General features: G+C 41.5%; 1 protein-coding gene across 1 annotated transcript in view; it reads left to right on the top strand.

The window, feature by feature from the left end:
* Positions 1-12,174, top strand: part of LOC135461753 (guanylate cyclase 32E-like) — a 28,957-nt gene extending 16,783 nt beyond the window's left edge. The window contains exons 8-21 of the mRNA XM_064738975.1: positions 624-723; positions 4,318-4,396; positions 4,945-5,052; positions 5,418-5,583; positions 6,279-6,383; positions 6,525-6,596; positions 6,807-6,969; positions 7,197-7,346; positions 7,768-7,951; positions 9,546-9,686; positions 10,045-10,168; positions 10,418-10,760; positions 11,220-11,311; positions 11,608-12,174. Of these exons, the coding sequence (XP_064595045.1) occupies positions 624-723; positions 4,318-4,396; positions 4,945-5,052; positions 5,418-5,583; positions 6,279-6,383; positions 6,525-6,596; positions 6,807-6,969; positions 7,197-7,346; positions 7,768-7,951; positions 9,546-9,686; positions 10,045-10,168; positions 10,418-10,760; positions 11,220-11,311; positions 11,608-12,174 (2,394 nt within the window). The remainder of the gene's footprint in view (positions 1-623; positions 724-4,317; positions 4,397-4,944; positions 5,053-5,417; positions 5,584-6,278; positions 6,384-6,524; positions 6,597-6,806; positions 6,970-7,196; positions 7,347-7,767; positions 7,952-9,545; positions 9,687-10,044; positions 10,169-10,417; positions 10,761-11,219; positions 11,312-11,607) is intronic.
* The last annotated feature ends 2,771 nt before the right edge of the window (positions 12,175-14,945 follow it).

Here is a 14,945-nt window from a genome sequence, read left to right as displayed (position 1 = left end):
CAGACATCGCTTGGTGTAATCATAACACAACACATCTCTTGGTGTGACCATGATATAACACAACACAGAGAAAGACATGGCTTGGTGTAATCATGATATAACACAGCACAAAGAGTGTCTTTGCATGGTGTATTGATTGTAATATAATACGGAACACAGACAGATATCGCTTGATGTGCTGATCATGATATAAGACAGAACACAGACAGACATCACATGATGTGCTAATCATGATATAACATAACACAGACAGATGTGGCATGATGTGTTGATTTTGATACAACACAAAACACAGACAGATATTACATGATGTTCCGATCTTGATACAACACAAAACGCGGACAGAACTCGCATGATGTGCCGATCTTGATATAAGACAGAACACAGACAGATATCGCATGATATGCTGATCTTGATATAAGACAGAACACAGACAGATATCGCATGATATGCTGATCTTGATATAAGACAGAACACAGACAGATATCGCATGATGTGCTGATCATGATATAAGACAGAACACAGACAGATATCGCATGATATGTTGATCATAATGCCCTAATAGCTTACATATATACACCGTGTAGCTATTTCTTAGCATGCAAACTATTCTTGTCTTGTAGGAATTGTCATTGAAATATCCAATCACGTGGGTGGGCGGTTCCCCACCGCTGGATGAACCCGTGTGTGGATTCCTGGGAGAGAAATGCATACAGATCAAAAGTGAGTTACCATTCTACATGCTCCACCAATATAGAAACATGTAACCATTGGTTAGACGAATTTCCATCTGAGTTTATTTGATCACCGCTTAATCATGATATGAGGTACAGCTCAGTCATTTGTCCGAGTTCAAATTTACATGGTTTTCATTAAGGTTTTCACCTCTCCGTGAACCAGGTGGTGTAATAAATGTCCTACTGTCACAATGGAGCAATTTGTACAGTTTACAAATCAACTGGACACTATTTACACAGCTGATTGACCACAGATCTAATAATAAAGCTTTTATCACGGATGGGCTGTCAACAATATTCGCAGACAAGATTCTGTGATATCCGGCCTTTTAGCTGGTCACCAACAGTAATTAATCACGTGTGAGAACAATAGAAAGCTTACGGTGAGAACCGTTTACGTCCTACGTCACAGGAAACCTAGTGTATTATCAGTATTGATTACTGATCATTCTCCTAGATCTGCTCTGATATTGAACATTCTGCCACTTGAGTGCAGTGGACAAATCACTCGATACTAGTTCAGTTCTTTGTAAATTGTGGCTAAACTTGTTTAGTATGAACTAAATGGGTTGTGTCAGTTTTTTGAAACATTATATATGGTTTTCTTTGATGTACGCTGTTCATTAAGGCATTATGGTCAATGTTTATGAAGAAATCACGGTGTTATGAGTGTGTGGGAAGAGACCGCGATGTTATGGGTGTTTGGGAAGAGACCACGGTGTTGTGAGTGTTTGTGAAGACATCGTGGTGTTATGAGCGCTTCGGAAGACATCATGGTATTGTGAATGTTTAAGAAGAGACCACGGTGTTGTGAGTGTTTGGGAAGACATCATGGTATTGTGAGTGTTTAGGATGAGACCATGGTGTTATGAGTGTGTGGGAAGAGACCACGGTGTTGCAAGTATTTGTGAAAACATCACGGTGAGGTTTGTGAAGACATCATGGTGTTATGAGCGCTTCGGAAGACATCATGGTATTGTGAGTGTTTAGGAAGAGACCACGGTGTTGTGAGTGTTTTGGGAAGAGACCACGGTGTTGTGAGTGTTCGAGAAGAGACCACGGAGTGGTGAGTGTTTGGGAAGAGACCACGGCGTTGTGAGTGTTTGGGAAGACATCATGGTGTTATGAGTGTGTGGGAGGAGACCGCGGTGTTGCGAGTGTTTGGAAGGAGACCACGGTGTTATGAGTGTTTGTGAAGACATCATGGTGTTGTGAGTGTTTGGGAAGAGACCACGGTGTTGTGAGTGTTTGTGAAGAGACCACGGTGTTGTGAGTGTTTGGGAGAAATCACGGTGTTGTGAGTGTTTATGAAGAAATCACAGTGCTCTGAGTGTTTAAGAAGAAATCACGTTGTTATGACGGTTGGGGAAGAGACCACGGTGTGGTGAGGTTTTGGGAAGAGGTCTTGTGAAAACATCTTAGTGTAGTGAGTGTTTGTGAACACATCCTGGTGATGTGAGTGTTTGTGAAGATGTTTGTGAAGATATCACGGTGTTAGACATTATCTAATAAACAGGACTGGTTTCTGGGAAGTTTCTTCTTGTAGGTTTGCGCTTTGATTATAAATTACACAAGTTATTTGGTCTCTTTGATAGAGTCTTTCTTCTAAAATTTTGAGATGTTACTCATGGTATTTTCTTCATTAGAACTTCTTTTCATGAAGTCGTGGGGGAGGGGGGGGGGGGGGTTCTTGGAGTTTTTAAAAAAATATCTGTGGTGTTTTGTACATTACAACCTCCTTCCAGGTCCGTGAAATCGTTGAAATTTGTTACTTGTGATGGCGTTTACATTACAGCTTATGTCCGTGAAATCACGAGAGATTGTATCGCAGATTTGTTACACATGATGGTGTTCGTATTACGACATATGTCCGAGAAATCGTGAGAGGTTATATTGGGGATCTGTTACTTGTGATAGTGTTTACATTACAGCCTATATCCGGGAATTCGAGGTTGTATCGGGGACTTGTTATACATGGCGCTGTTTACATTACAACTTATGTCCGTGAAATAGTGGGAGAATGTATAGGGGGGATTGTTACTTGTGATGATGTTTACATTACAACCTATGTCCGTGAAATCGTGGGAGGTTGTATCGGATATATTTACTCATGATGTGTTTACATTACAGCCTATGTTCGTGAAATCGTGGGAGGTTGTATCGGATGTATTTACTCATGATGTGTTTACATTACAGCCTATGTCCGTGAAATCGTGGGAGGTTGTATCGGATGTATTTACTCATGATGTGTTTACATTACAGCCTATGTCCGTGAAATCGTGGGAGGTTATATTGGGGATCTGTTACTTGTGATAGTGTTTACATTACAGCCTATATCCGGGAATTCGAGGTTGTATCGGGGACTTGTTATACATGGCGCTGTTTACATTACAACTTATGTCCGTGAAATCGTGGGTGGTTGTATCGGATGTATTTACTCATGATACGTTTACATTACAGCCTATGTCCGTGAAATCGTGGGTGGTTATATCGGATGTATTTACTTATGATATGTTTACATTACAGCCTATGTTCGTGAAATCGTGGGAGGTTGTATCGGATGTATTTACTCATGATTTGTTTACATTACAGCCTATGTCCGTGAAATCGTGGGTGGTTGTATCGGATGTATTTACTCATGATATGTTTACATTACAGCCTATGTCCGTGAAATCGTGGGTGGTTGTATCGGATGTATTTACTTATGATATGTATTACAGCCTATGTTCGTGAAATCGTGGGAGGTTGTATCGGATGTATTTACTCATGATTTGTTTACATTACAGCCTATGTCCGTGAAATCGTGGGTGGTTGTATCGGATGTATTTACTCATGATGTGTTTACATTACAGCCTATGTCCGTGAAATCGTGGGAGGTTGTATCGGATGTATTTACTCATGATTTGTTTACATTACAGCCTATGTCCGTGAAATCGTGGGAGGTTGTATCGGATGTATTTACTCATGATGTGTTTACATTATAGCCTATGTCCGTGAAATCGTGGGAGGTTGTATCGGATGTATTTACTCATGATTTGTTTACATTACAGCCTATGTCCGTGAAATCGTGGGTGGTTGTATCGGATGTATTTACTCATGATGTGTTTACATTATAGCCTATGTCCGTGAAATCGTGGGTGGTTGTATCAGAGGAATCTACTCATGATGGTGTTTACATTACAGCCTATGTTCGTGAAATCGTGGGAGGTTGTATCGGATGTATTTACTCATGATGTGTTTACATTACAGCCTATGTCCGTGAAATCGTGGGAGGTTGTATCGGATGTATTTACTCATGATGTGTTTACATTATAGCCTATGTCCGTGAAATCGTGGGTGGTTGTATCAGAGGAATCTACTCATGATGGTGTTTACATTACAGCCTATGTTCGTGAAATCGTGGGTGGTTGTTTCGGATGTATTTACTCATGATATGTTTACATTACAGCCTATGTTCGTGAAATCGTGGGAGGTTGTATCGGATGTATTTACTCATGATGTGTTTACATTACAGCCTATGTCCGTGAAATCGTGGGAGGTTGTATCGGATGTATTTACTCATGATTTGTTTACATTACAGCCTATGTCCGTGAAATCGTGGGAGGTTGTATCGGGAGCATCCTGGTTATCATCATTATTGTCATGACAATAGCTTACAGGTTAGTACCATACTATGACTTAACGACACATATAAACAACTTACGACTAATAAAGAGCTATGAGATGCACTGTATTAGGCAAATCATACCGCATGTTCATTATTACCTAAACATGATCATGATTTAGGCTGACTTGGGCAATACTTAATGCAGGCATATCGCGGTCCTTCGTTATGTCATCTCTTCTAATTGTTCTAATTCTTAGAACAGAAATCAGAAGTGCTGAAAGCACCAAAAAAAACATATCTCTCTCATTCCTCAAAAAAGTAACGACTTGCTTGTGTTATTCATTGGATGGGCTAACCCTGTACGAAAGATGAAACTGTATATTCCGGTTGCAATTAAATGTATATTGGCTAAAAATAGGAGATGTTTCAAAAATTAGACGAATTGGACAGTGACGTGTTGTATTAGTTGTTTACCGGGCTGATAATTGTTGAATGCTGGGTATTGCACTGATGACATTAAGTAATAAAAGTATAGCACTTTAACGAAGGACAGTAAGACCTAGATGAATAATCATCGAAATGACACCCTTTATGCTTCAGAAACTGGAAGTATGAGCAGGATCTAGCCAGTCTGTTGTGGAAGATAGATGTGAAGGACATTGTGTTCCAAGACTCACATGGTTGCCAGACGACGGCTGGACTCACGACGTCTTTTGGCAGAATGGATTGGGTAGGATCATCATATGATTTCTCTTGACAATATTTGTCCTCCAGACTCTGTTCGCGGCCCGCAGGACACATACCTATTACTGGCGTCATTATCATATCGTCTTTATCCTTATAGCCCGCAATGGGCTGTTTGAGTCTGCTACGTCTCCCCTGATCGGACATACTTATCCAGGACATGAGTGATCGTACGCAGCTGTTATTCCTGTGGTAATCCAAATTTGAAAAGTTAGACGGATAGACTGAGCCCTTGGGCACTGCTGGCAGAACCGGGTCTCATAACCTGACAGGGTGCGGAAGCCTCTCTTTGACAACCTAACGTACGTTTTATTATGTTCACAGATGAGCGTGACTATGAGGGGTAGCCAAATGTCCCTGGGTTCCCAGGTGGATATAGATCTCAGGCAAACCTTCACTGAAGTGGGGACGTACAAGGGCAGCATTGTAGCCATCAAGAAAATCAACAAGCGTCACGTCGACCTCACAAGAAACGTCAGGAAAGAACTCAAAAATGTAATTATTCCCTGCCTCCAAATCCGGTATTTGACATATGTGAGTTGCTGTGTCTTAAAGATTGTCCCCTCATATCACACCTGCAATGGCTTTGCGATTAAACAAATCCCGTAAAAAGTATGTTATGGTTTTACGAATTGTCGGCACTTAATGTCTGTTCTTTGACGCCATCTGGGGTAAGCTATCAAGATAACATGTACAATCCTGTGCACTATGATATTCACATTCCGTAAAAATACCCCTGTTTTTAAGGCGTTTAACTTGCTTTTGCCAAGGAACTCAATCGATGTGTTGTTGGGGGGCTGCAGCCATGCGTTTTGCAAAGGTATTACTAACCAAAAGACGGAAAAGTGACCGCAAATGAGAAGAAACAATCACGTATGGAAATGCACAGCCACAGACAACGTCATGCATGCCTATGCAATGCACGTTGAAACTTTGAACTTAGGAGAAGCCAAGCAGTGTAACTATGACACTTGGATTTATTCTAAGACTACTTGTATTGTTTGGACCATAAAATATCCTGCTTTGAAGCCCAATGAGATTCTGTGGACAGAGATGACTTGTCGTCCTGTGTCAGATTACAAGTCTCGTAGAGTTACATTTGTCTCCCTCATTACCTTTTACACATCAACTGAAGTAATTTTTAGTCACGTAAACTCATCTCTCAGATTTCTTTGTCTTCATCTTTGCAGATTCGCGATATACGTCATGATAACGTCAACGCCTTCATTGGAGCGTGTATAGAGTCTCCAAACATCTTCATCGTCACTGAATACTGCTCAAAGGGTAGCTTGCAAGTACGTGTTGCATGTGTAGTTAAGAATTTGAAAATGTTCGATTTTTCTTCGCTTTTTGAGCATTGTTTTTACTTAATCAACAAGAGCGACGAAGCTGCAGTTTTGGGCATTTTGCCATATTTTTCACTTGACTGTTGACAGGATGTCCTAGAAAACGAGGAGATTAAACTGGACTCGATGTTCATCGCCTCTCTGGTATTTGACATTTTAAGGGTATGTGAATTGCTACCAAGTTAACATCGTCAGTTGAAAGTCAGGGGTGTAATGTCGACTGGCTGCTGTAAAGAAATAGAAAGAACATAAAGCTTTGCAATTAGATAATAATTTCCCTTGTTTTCACCCACTTAAGATGTATTCTTACAGGCGAACACCGTTTTCACAGTAATATAAATTGTACCTACTTCTGCTTCATTATGTTCACAGGGTATGATATATATCCATGAGAGTATCATTAAGACACATGGAAATCTTAAGTCCTCAAACTGCGTGGTTGACAGTCGCTGGGTGGTGAAAATCACAGACTTTGGTCTGCACGAATTTTGCTCTGGAGTCGTCCACGACAAGGGAGAATATGCCACGGAAAGAAGTGAGTTGAAAACATGGTATTCCCCAATTTGTCGGAGATAAGACCCATATTTGATTGTCGGAAAGGGCCTGATCGATGGCAAGTCATTAACGTGTCGTCTGTTGTCAAAGAAAACATTTTGACCTTTCACAGGTTCTCCCCAAGTCCCAATATGATTTACAACCCGCCGGAAATGGAGAACAGAGCAAAAATGAGAACATGAATACACGTGTGTGTTCTGATTTCAGATAAACTGTGGACAGCCCCTGAGTTACTGCGAGACCCATCTCCTCTACCTTATGGTACCCAGAAAGGGGACGTCTACTCCTTTGCCATCATAATGTTTGAAGTTCAGGGTCGAAGGGGTCCCTACGGAGATCTAGATCTCTCCCCTAAAGGTATTCTCACATAAAATTTGCTTTATAACAGCTGGACAAGTATATCTGCAACCTTAATGGGAAATACACAGAAGGTCTACGGATATACCCGTCTAGCAACCAAATCTGTCAAATATTTATTTGGTTGGTGTTTTACGCCGTACTCAAGAGTATTCTGAGTCAAATAGGTTTACAGATATACCCGTTTATCAACCAAATCTAAGTCAAATAAATGTTTTCTCGAGGGACTGGAAGACGCCAATACTCCAAACAACAACCAACCAATAAATATCTGTTATATCATTTAAATATCATTTAAATTTTATAAAAATCATTTATACATGCAGATGTAAAGCTGTAAGGATAAAATGTATCACAAGCAGATGGATTTTAATTTTTAACACAGCTTTTTATGTACATGTACGTCATGTTTGACCGCCAGAGATCATAGAGCGTGTTGTTAACGTGGACCCCGTCGATAGCCCGTTCAGGCCCCGGCTTGCCGCCCTAGACACCACCCCAAAGTTCATCACGGACTGCATCAAGGAGTGTTGGGCGGAAAACCCCGACTGTAGGCCAGACTTCAAAACCATTCGCAACAAACTGAAACCCATGCAGAAAGGAATGTAAGTGAACAGGTACAAGTCGCTCGTTCTCTCTCTCTCTCTCTCTCTCTCTCTCTCTCTCTCTCTCTCTCTCTCTCTCTCTCTCTCTCTCTCTCTCTCATTTTCAACTTTCATGCGATCGTCATTTGGCCCCTACTTAGACTAATCTCCTGTAGACGACATGAAATGTTACATCATATCCAGTCAAACTACAAAAAATCTAACACATCCAATCCCGTGACTGTACATATCTTACACATCTCATCCAGTCACAGTACAGATAACCTTACACACCTCATCCAGTCACAATACACAGAATCTTACACACCTCATCCAGTCACAATACAAAGAATCTTACACAGTTCATCTACACACAGTACAGATAATCTTACACAGCTGATCCAGACACAGCACAGAGATTCTTACACATCTCATCCAGACACAGCACAGAGAATCTTACACATTTCATCTAGACACAGTACAGATAATCTTACACAGCTGATCCAGACACAACACAGAGATTCTTACACACCTCATCCAGACACAGCACAGAGAATCTTACACATTTCATCTAGACACAGTACAGATAATCTTACACAGCTGATCCAGACACAGCACAAAGACTCTTACACACCTCATCCAGTCACAATACAAAGAATCTTACACATTTCATCTACACACAGTACAGATAATCTTACACAGCTGATCCAGACACAGCACAAAGAATCTTACACATTTCATCCAGTCACAGTACAGATAACCTTACACATCTCATCCGGACATCAAACAGAGATTGTTACACACCTCATCCAGTCACAATACAAAGAATCTTACACATTTCATCTACACACAGTACAGATAATCTTACACAGCTGGTCCAGACACAGCACAGAGATTGTTACACACCTCATCCAGTCACAATACAAAGAATCTTACACATTTCATCTACACACAGTACAGATAATCTTACACAGCTGATCCAGACACAGCACAAAGAATCTTACACATTTCATCCACTCACAGTACAGATAACCTTACACATCTCATTCGGACACAAAACAGAGATTGTTACACACCTCATCCAGTCACAATACAAAGAATCTTACACATTTCATCTAGACACAGTACAGATAATCTTGCACAGCTGATCTAGACACACCACAGAGAATCTTACACATTTCATCTAGACACAATACAGATAACCTTACACAGCTGATCCAGACACAGCACAGAGATTCTTACACACCTCATCCAGTCACAATACAAAGAATCTTACACATTTCATCTACACACAGTACAGATAATCTTACACATTTCATCTAGACACAGTACAGATAATCTTACACATTTCATCAATCATAGTAAAGAGATTATAGCATGTCACAAGCGCTCATTTGCATCTCAACAGCGGCTGTATAGAGATTAATCATGTGACTAAGAGCTCTCGATGCCCTATCTAGACAGAAGCAATAACTATTAGGTTATGAAGTAAGAGAATTCTTTCTGCAATTAGTTATAACTGGCTTTTGTTGTATTTTACACATAGATGTACTTTTCCGGGTGGAATTTCGGTAAGTTTTATGCATGGTTTAAGTACGGCCTGGTCGTTTTTCAGGAAACCAAACATTTTTGACAACATGATGACGATAATGGAGAAGTACGCGAGCAACCTTGAAGAGCTCGTGGAGGAGAGAACAGAGCTGCTGATTGAGGAGAAAAGGAAAATCGAGGACCTTCTACATCAAATGTTGCCTAGGTAAAAATACTTTGTGGACTGGAAACTCTCACTGAAACACTTCCACAAGCGTAACAATCAGCCGTGTTACCGATCTTACGATGTACACTACAAGGTATTTTCCCATTAAAGCCACAACTGCCTGCACACGAGTGACTGACTATGTGACTGTCAAAGGTTATCAGCGTCTTCCTGACAATATCTGGTATAACTGTCAAAGACTATGAGCGCCATCCCGATTTCTCCTGCAGATAACGTCTATTTCACGTAACGTAAGTTGCGTTGTGTAGGATTTTTGCCATTAGTCAAATGGAATATTATGAAACACTTAAAAAGTGATGTGCATCAGCTCATGCTAATTTTTTGATGTCGGTTTCAGATCTGTGGCGGAGCAGTTGAAAAGAGGTAAACAGGTCGAGGCGGAAGCGTTCGACTCAGTGACGATCTACTTTAGCGATATATGTGGGTTCACAGCCATGTCGTCGGAGAGTTCACCCATGCAGGTAGGAACCCGATGCTGTATTAAGCAGTGCTGACAAGGAGGGCTGGGGGTGGGTATGGCGGATTAAAACGCCCAAGTTTACATGTATTCGTGGTTAATAAACTTCAACTTCTTTCAGAAGAGAGTTGTGTTGTACCTGAGCTGCAGATAAAGTTAGCCAATTTGATTATTCTCGCTTCGTGATCTATATAATCACACAACGGAGAGAACAGTCAGCAGATGAGTAACACAAATCCGTTCTTCTCCACAGGTGGTTAGCCTGTTAAATGACCTCTACACTTTGTTCGACTCCATCATTGAAAACTATGACGTGTACAAAGTGGAAACAATCGGGGATGCCTACATGGTGGTCAGCGGCCTACCCAAACCCAACGGCATCAAGCACGCAGGGGAGATAACTTCCATGTCCTTACATTTACTCGAGGCCATTAAAAAGTTTAAGATCCGTCATCGCCCTGATGACGTCCTTAAGCTCCGGATCGGAATCCATTCCGGGCCCTGTGTCGCAGGCGTCGTCGGCCTGAAGATGCCCCGATACTGCCTGTTTGGCGACACCGTTAATACGTCGTCAAGGATGGAATCCAATGGATTACGTAAGAGAGACATACATCCACTGAAACTTGTCCATAAATTGGTTAACCTATCATGTCAAAGATAATGCTGGTGTTTCACGTTTTCTCTTGATCCCGTGACTAAGAAGGAAGGCTTGCAAAACTAGGTTTAGTTTTTATTTTAACCACAGCATTACATAAATCTAAAAGTAATGACCAATACCGCAAGTGCAATTTGATTAACAGGATAGCATAGAAAATAATATGTTGCAATAGCAATAAAACTACTTTGCAGAGTTTAGTTAGAACTTTATTACAGTGGTTGAGGCCAAGTGATGTTGTCGAACTAACAGCACACTAGTATAAATAGTTAACCAACATCGTCCAGGAATACATTATGATATCTCATATACTAAATCCTCCTGACATCCTGTGTTGTCAGACACACTGGTACTCATCAGTGGTGAATAAATATTCATGGTGACTTATGGATACTTTCAGCTTTGAAGATCCACTGTTCAGAGCAATGTAAAGATCTGCTGGATCAATTGGGCGGATATGACGTCACGGATCGAGGTCTGGTCTCCATGAAGGTTGGTGCAGACCGATTCTATAACAGACTTTCTGTCGTCCTTACTACCAATATTTTTGTAATTTAACTTTTTTCTCCATTCTATGAACGTACAATAAAACGGCTTTAGCAGGCATGCGAAAGTCAATGGCAGGGAAGATCGTGCCTAAATTTCCACTGAAGTATTAGTTAACTATCTATAGCAGGTGTTACTACACTGTTTCCTGACTTAGGCTGCTGTCTAAAATGACATCTGTTACATTAGCTTTGTATTGTTACATTAGCTTTTCCATTTGTTTTCATTTTGTTAATTTTCAGGGTAAAGGGTCGGTGCGGACATTTTGGGTGGTAGGGGAGGACCCGGAGAAGCGACGGAATAGGGAGGCCCAACGAGGAGCGCCCAGAGCCTCCGAAAACGATTTTCTGTCCCCATTCGACATCTTGAGGACCTACCACCGGAAGCGGAGCGGCTCAGTGCCCAGTTTGAGGAGAAGCTTCCGACGAGCCATCGAGGCGCGGCTCGGGGTCCCCAGTCCCAGCGCAGACGAGGACGCACCTTCCGAGGACGGTGAGAGGGGCACAGAAGCCGAAGAACTGCCGAACTCTGAGCCGGATTGCTTCAGTTCTCCTGCGATTGAGGAAGACAAGACTTACCCTTCTGCCTTACTGCAGCTTCCCAGCTCTTGCTCAACTGAGGGACCGCTCCGCCAAGCCTCCGCCATGAATGGACCCAATAATAACTCTATTGTGCTCGTACAAAAGGACAATAAAGATGGTTGTGTGGAAGACGCGGTGGACACGTCCCCATTGCTGACCGTTAGGGTAACTAATAAGAAGACAGTTAACCTCACGCCGAGTTTGTATGTGGAATCAGCTGCCATGTAACGTTACCACCCGTTGGTTCGTTTTAGAAGATCACTCGTCTGTTAACAGACTCCGGAACACAGCCGAGTTTATACATGGAAGCAGTTTCCTCGTAAAGATTCAATTGGTCTGTATTAGAGGCTTCATGTGTTCACAGAGCCTGAAATACGATCGAGTGTATACTTTGTAAAGTGACAATCCATCGTATCGTAGCACCACACGTCTGATATCAGTATCGCCTTTTCATAGAGCTGATTAGCGGCGGGAAGAGATGTTAGCTCTGCTACCACAACTCCCGAAATTCGCGTACATTCCGGCTTACTTGCCTGGGATTAATGTGCCCTGCAGCTTGTAATCTTGCGCACTACAAACACTCTGTTTTCTCTCCACTTCATGTCTTTTCGTGTGATAAACTACACTTCAGGAGTTTTCTCCGATGTTCTCAAGACCCATGCTCTTGCTTGAGACAATGCCAGCAGACACTTCCTTGTGTAAACATTCACCTAATCACCAGGCATCAATACGTCGGACGCTTTGCGAATACCATATTTTGTGCTGTGTTGAACATAGGGTGGATTTTATCTGTCACCGTTTTGCATTAATGTCACTTAATTCCGAGTTATAATCAACGGGCAAACATCTACAAACAGACGTGTGTGTTTAGATGTTGCGATATGTCTTACGTCTAAATATTCATGGGGTACAATACTACTTTTATGTGGGGTCCAGTAAGGTTTTTATGTCGTAAAACTGCTCATTCTCTCAACCGTCATATTCTTTTGTCTCAGAGAGCTGTACTTTTACAAAAAATAAAGTATAACTAATTAAATTGTTTAAATATTGTATGTGTAATCAGTATCTGTGATGGCATGGTGGAGATGTCCATTACTTCGTTGAATCAAATTGTACAGAACGGACGTACAGAATCAGTATCTGTGGTGATGACTTGGTGGGGATGTCGGTTACTTCGTTGAATCAAATTGTACAGAACTGACGTACAGAATCAGTATCTGTGATGGCATGGTGGAGATGTCCATTACTTCGTTGGATCAAATTGTACAGAACTGACGTAAAGAATCAGTATCTGTGATGACTTGGTGGAGATGTCGGTTACTTCGTTGGGTCAAATTGTACAGAACTGACGTACAGAATCAGTATCTGTGGTGATGACTTGGTGGGGATGTCGGTTACTTCGTTGAATCAAATTGTACAGAACTGACGTACAGAATCAGTATCTGTGATGGCATGGTGGGGATGTCGGTTACTTCGTTGGGTCAAATTGTACAGAACTGACGTAAAAAATCAGTATCTGTGATGACTTGGTGGGGATGTCGGTTACTTCGTTGGGTCAAATTGTACAGAACTGACGTACAGAATCAGTATCTGTGGTGATGACTTGGTGGGGATGTCGGTTACTTCGTTGGGTCAAATTGTACAGAACTGACGTAAAGAATCAGTATCTGTGGTGATGACTTGGTGGGGATGTCGGTTACTTCGTTGGGTCAAATTGTACAGAACTGACGTAAAGAATCAGTATCTGTGGTGATGACTTGGTGGGGATGTCGGTTACTTCGTTGAATCAAGTTGTACAGAACTGACGTAAAGAATCAGTATCTGTGGTGATGACTTGGTGGGGATGTCGGTTACTTCGTTGGGTCAAATTGTACAGAACTGACGTAAAGAATCAGTATCTGTGGTGACTTGGTGGAGATGTCCATTACTTCGTTGAATCAAATTGTACAGAACTGACGTAAAGAATCAGTATCTGTGGTGACTTGGTGGAGATGTCGGTTACTTCGTTGAATCAAGTTGTACAAAACTGACGTAAAGAATCAGTATCTGTGATGACTTGGTGGGGATGTCGGTTACTTCGTTGGGTCAAATTGTACAGAACTGACGTAAAGAATCAGTATCTGTGATGACTTGGTGGAGATGTCCATTACTTCGTTGAATCAAATTGTACAGAACTGACGTAAAAAATCAGTATCTGTGATGACTTGGTGGGGATGTCGGTTACTTCGTTGAATCAAGTTGTACAGAACTGACGTAAAGAATCAGTATCTGTGATGACTTGGTGGGGATGTCGGTTACTTCGTTGGGTCAAATTGTACAGAACTGACGTAAAGAATCAGTATCTGTGGTGATGACTTGGTGGGGATGTCGGTTACTTCGTTGGGTCAAATTGTACAGAACTGACGTAAAGAATCAGTATCTGTGGTGATGACTTGGTGGAGATGTCCATTACTTCGTTGGATCAAATTGTACAGAACTGACGTAAAGAATCAGTATCTGTGATGACTTGGTGGGGATGTCGGTTACTTCGTTGAATCAAGTTGTACAGAACTGACGTAAAGAATCAGTATCTGTGGTGATGACTTGGTGGGGATGTCGGTTACTTCGGTGGGTCAAATTGTACAGAACGGACGTAAAGAATCAGTATCTGTGGTGATGACTTGGTGGGGATGTCGGTTACTTCGTTGGGTCAAATTGTACAGAACTGACGTAAAAAATCAGTATCTGTGATGACTTGGTGGAGATGTCCATTACTTCGTTGGATCAAATTGTACAGAAGTGACGTAAAGAATCAGTATCTGTGATGACTTGGTGGAGATGTTGGTTACTTCGTTGGGTCAAATTGTACAGAACTGACGTAAAAAATCAGTATCTGTGATGACTTGGTGGAGATGTCCATTACTTCGTTGGATCAAATTGTACAGAACTGACGTAAAGAATCAGTATCTGTGATGACTTGGTGGAGATGTCGGTTACTTCGTTGAATCAAATTGTACAGA

The sequence above is a fragment of the Liolophura sinensis genome, chromosome 1, assembly GCF_032854445.1.
Source record: "Liolophura sinensis isolate JHLJ2023 chromosome 1, CUHK_Ljap_v2, whole genome shotgun sequence".
Classification (NCBI taxonomy): domain Eukaryota; kingdom Metazoa; phylum Mollusca; class Polyplacophora; order Chitonida; family Chitonidae; genus Liolophura; species Liolophura sinensis.
Note: the sequence above shows the minus strand (reverse complement) of the source record. Positions and strands in the feature narration are given on the sequence as shown.